Consider the following 4625-nt stretch of genomic DNA (forward strand, 5'->3'; position numbering starts at 1 on the left):
AAGATAAAGATGAAGTTAAGCGAAGGCTAATTAGCGATAAGGATTCTTAAAATAATTAAATGCTAAAGAAACATATGAGATTCTTATGAGGTCATCATGAATAGGGAACTATGACGTAAAGGAAGAACATCATTGACTAAAAAAAATCAATAAGAGATTCGAGATGAACCTCAAAGGAGACACTAGAGGAAAGTGAAAAGAATAAGAATACGAGTAGTACCAGCAAACGAGGGCAACTGTACAAGCCATATGATCGAAAGTAACGTGAAATGAAACGTTAAAAACAATGATAAATGAGTAAAGAATCACAATTAACAGAATGATGAGAGATTCACGATAGCTTAGCAAAGCAAAGGAAGGACAAATTGAAGAAGTAAAGGAAGTATCAGGCTCAACTACGTTAAGAAACAGCAAATGTGATAGACAAGATATAAGTTGAAAAAAGATATAAGTTGAGTCAATTTTCACGCACACTTTGCGTAATATAACCTAACCATGCTTAGGTAATCAGAACGACGCGTTAAAAAAACTTGTAACGCGACATAGTAATCTAGTGTCATCTTTAACGCACACTATGCGTAATATAACCTAACCATGCTTAGGTAATCGAAACAACGTGTTAGAGAGACTTGTGACGCGACACAAGCATGGTAACCGAAATGACGGGTTAAAGACACTTGAGTCATGACATACTAATCTAGCGTCACTTTTTACGCACACTTTGCATAATAAAACCTAACCATGCTTAGGTAATCAAAACGACTCGTTTAAAAGACTTGAGACACGTAATCTATTGTCACTTTTAACTAACACTTTGCATAATATAACCTAACCATCTTTAGGTAATAGGAACGACGCGTTAAAGAGACTTGAGACACGACATACTAATCTAGCATCACTTTTTACGCACTCTTTGCGTAATTTAACCTAACTATGGTTAAGTAATCGGAACGACGCGTCAAAAAGACTTGAGACATGACATACTAATCTATTTCACTTTTCACGAACACTTTGCATAATATAAACCAACCATGCTTTAGTAATTGGAATGATGCGTTAGAGAGACTTGTGACGTGACACAAGAATGGTAACGAAACGACGCCTTAAAGATACTTTAGACGCGACATACTAATCTAGAGTCACTTTTCACGCACACTTTGCGCAATATAACCTAACCATACTTAGGTAATCGGACCGACACTTTAAAGATACATGAGACACGACATACTAATCCAGCGTCACTTTTCATGCACACTTTGAGTAATATAGCCTAACCATGCTTAGGTGTTCGGAACGACGCTTTAAAGAGACTTGTAACGCGACCAATGTTGTCAAACTCGCTTTTTTAAAGTAAAATAGAAATGGGGGTTATAAACTCGTAACGTAAAATCGTATTGTAAAATCGTAAGGTTTTACAAACCGTATAAAATGTGCTATTAAAGACATTGAAGTTCAAAAATTAAGAAACATTAATAATTTTTTTGCTATTTTAAATTATATCCATATCTTTTATTTATAATATGATAGGAGTTACTTGTATAAAATACCATCATATGAATTTCGACATAATAAAAAACTCAATAATATGAAAAATTAAAAATAACATTAAAAATAATTTGCACCATTTTACTTAGTTAAAGAATAAGAAAATAACATCAAAAATATATCAACATTACACATCCAACTCAAATATCCATAAAATCATAGTAACATACAGAATAAGGAAAAAATTAAAAGTACATTATTAAAACTTAGAAAAGGTCATCAATAGTTTTATCATTCAAATAACTCTCATCTTCATCATCATCATTATCACCATGTTCTCCTTCAACAATATTTTCAGCATCATTTTCAAGCTCATGTGCATAAACATCAACATTTGTACTTCCGCAAGCATTAAGATCTGGACTACTTACTTCAATACCATTTGATTCTTCAAATGGCCTATCAACTTCATCACCAGAATCTTCATGTAGCATTATATCATCTCCATGTTCTTGGATCTCCAAATCCTCATCTTCAATAGCTACTTCATTCGACTCATTTATATGACCTCCATTTGCACTTCCACCACGTAGTGCGCCATGCCAGGCTTTATTCAAAGGATCATGAACATTTGATTCCTCCGTAATCCACTCATCATCCGAAGATACGTCTTCAATGGTACATGTAATGTCATCCTTCTTAGATAATCTTTCTCTCAACTTTAGATTATACATCACAAAAACTAAGTCATTCATTTTCTGTTGATTCAATCGATTTCTTTTCTTTGTATGAACCTACATCAATATAATAAATTAAATTACAATTCAAAAATATAACAAAATAAATAATGAAGACGATGGTTTAGTTTATCTTACCATCTCAAAGTTGCTCCAATTTCTTTCACATCCAGAGGAGCTGCAGGTCAAGCTTAGAACGCGAATGGCAAACTTTTGTAATTCAGGACAGTCGTCTCCATAAGAATCCCACCATTTTGCAGGCGCTTTTTTTATCCCTTGCTATCTTGGCTGACTCTATTCCAAAAAGACCTTTAGCATCTTTGAATGTCTCAAGTTGTAGGTCTATCTTACATCTTTCAATTGGATCAGGAACCATTCTCTCTAAACAGTTATACAATCCAATTTTAATCTCAGAATTAACCTTAAAATTAGGATTGTAGTGGTAACGTGGATTTAAGTAATAAGTTGTAGCATGTAAAGGTCTATGAAGCTGTAATTCCCATCTCTCATCTACAATTTTTAGGACAGGCTCGAAACTTCAAAAAAACAAAATACTAGTCAAGCACATTGATCAACAATCAGAACATAAAAGATACAACAATACGAATTATTCAATAATATACCCACAATCAAAAAACAACAAAAATAACTACTAATTATGAATCCAAAATATGCAAAGCACAACTTAATAAAATTTCACATGACTAAATAATAAAGAACAGATTGTATAAAAAAAGACTTACTTCTTTTTTTTGCCATTGAAATTCTCTATTATCTTCTCTCTAGCACGAGCCATCTCTTCATAAATAAATCCCATAACTGGTTTCTCATCAGAATCAACTAACTGAAGGACTTTTATGAGTGGACAGACTGCTTTAAGAAAAGTTATGATATTTGCCCAAAATCTACTACCCGAAACCATTTGCTGAATTCTTTTTCCATCACTTGTGGCTGCGAATCGACTTGATTTCCATGTCTTGGATGAAAAACATTGACATTAGGGAGACTTTGTGTTCACTTAAACAACTTAGAGTGAAATACGAAGTAGCGAACCGAGTTAAAGTTGGTCGGATCAAATCTTTCTTTTTTGTAAAATGCCTCAACATTCAAATAAGTAGAGTTCTTGAATAAATATAAGTGATTAGCCTCCGCGCCTTACCAATAGTTAGTTTATGTACTGTTAGTTTCTTATCAAAGTCCTCCAAAATCAAATCGATACAATGGGCAGCACAAGGAGTCCAATAGAGCCTTTTCCTTTTCTGCATTAGTATCTCCCCCGCTGCTTTATAATTCGCAGCATTATCCGTGACCACTTGTACGACATTATCTTCTCCTATTTTCTCTACAATGTCATCTAACATTTGAAACACTTTGTCTGCAGTTTTAGATATTTCAGACGTGTCAATTGATGTTAAAAAAACATTACCTTTCGGACTATTCACTAAAACATTACGAATTGAACGCCTCTTTCTATCGGTCCATTCGTCCGACATAATTGTACAACCTGTTTTCTTCCGTTCCTCTTTATATTCATTAAGCAAATCTGTAGTACGAGCTACTTCTTTTTTCAAGTACTTCTCCCTAATTTCATGATAACTAGGAGGTTTCAACCCACAACTATACTTTCCTATCAATTCAACCATTTTTGCAAATACTAGATGCTTTACACAATTAAAAGGGATCGCACAAGCATAAAAGAATCGAGAAATTTGTTGGCAAACCTCTTCCCTTTGCTCCTTTTTCAGCAATTGATTGATTGTGGTTTGAGTGCTTCCTGTCATGCTCTGTCCTTTCTTCACAAAAGTATCCATCAGACCCTTCCCTTTTTGCTTCATCAAAACTTGTTGTATCTAATTCGCATTATCTTCAAATTCACCAATATCATTGATATGCTTTCTCTTTTTTTTTTCCAGCTAATTCTGCATTCTTGACTAAAATAGTGAGGATTTGCTTCTTGACGTCATCTGGAACACTAATACATGGCTCCACATCTTTCCGTGTACAACCCAAATGGTGCTTAAAGCGAAAAATTCCTCCGGTAAAGATTTTTTCGCAAAATTTGCATTGCACCCTTTTTGAGTTCTTATCCACATCAAATCCATACTGCCAACCCACATCAGTTCTATTTCCTTATGCATTTTTTATTTTATTTGTAGCTTTGGAGGAACTAGAAGTTGCCATGATTATTTCTGAATACAAGCAAACTGTTAGTGATATGCACTAGGTCAATCATGTTTGACCATGTTTTGACTTTATCATTTTATTATTTATTGATTGGCAGTTTTTATCATTTTATATTAATGATTAAAATACTTGAATGGTTAATTCTTTCTAAGGTCATCGAGTATGTGACTTGATAGTAGAACCCTTAGGTTTAATAAAAGAATTATATACCATCTATCC

General features: G+C 33.7%; 1 protein-coding gene across 1 annotated transcript; it reads right to left on the reverse strand.

Moving 5' to 3' along the window:
* Positions 1-1751: 1751 nt before the first annotated feature.
* On the reverse strand, positions 1752-4360 carry LOC126685677 (uncharacterized). Its single transcript, XM_056106349.1, has 6 exons — positions 4202-4360; positions 3401-4072; positions 2966-3198; positions 2516-2758; positions 2361-2412; positions 1752-2279 (listed from the first exon to the last, which is right to left on the reverse strand). Exons 1-6 carry the CDS (start codon positions 4358-4360, stop codon positions 1752-1754), a joined length of 1887 nt encoding a protein of 628 aa, XP_055962324.1.
* Positions 4361-4625: the final 265 nt, after the last annotated feature.

Source organism: Mercurialis annua, linkage group LG6 (genome assembly GCF_937616625.2).
Source record: "Mercurialis annua linkage group LG6, ddMerAnnu1.2, whole genome shotgun sequence".
NCBI classification, from domain to species: domain Eukaryota; kingdom Viridiplantae; phylum Streptophyta; class Magnoliopsida; order Malpighiales; family Euphorbiaceae; genus Mercurialis; species Mercurialis annua.

What these genes read in the sequence shown, in the direction of transcription:
- LOC126685677 (XM_056106349.1), bottom strand. Translation starts at nt 4,360, where the DNA reads ATGCATAAGGAAATAGAACTGATGTGGGTTGGCAGTATGGATTTGATG. An exon ending in ACGGAAAGATGTGGAGCCAT is followed by an intron (nt 4,073 to 4,201) that starts GTATTAGTGTTC and finishes AATGCGAATTAG; the next exon opens with ATACAACAAGTTTTGATGAA. An exon ending in ACTTTGATAAGAAACTAACA is followed by an intron (nt 3,199 to 3,400) that starts GTACATAAACTA and finishes TTTTCATCCAAG; the next exon opens with ACATGGAAATCAAGTCGATT.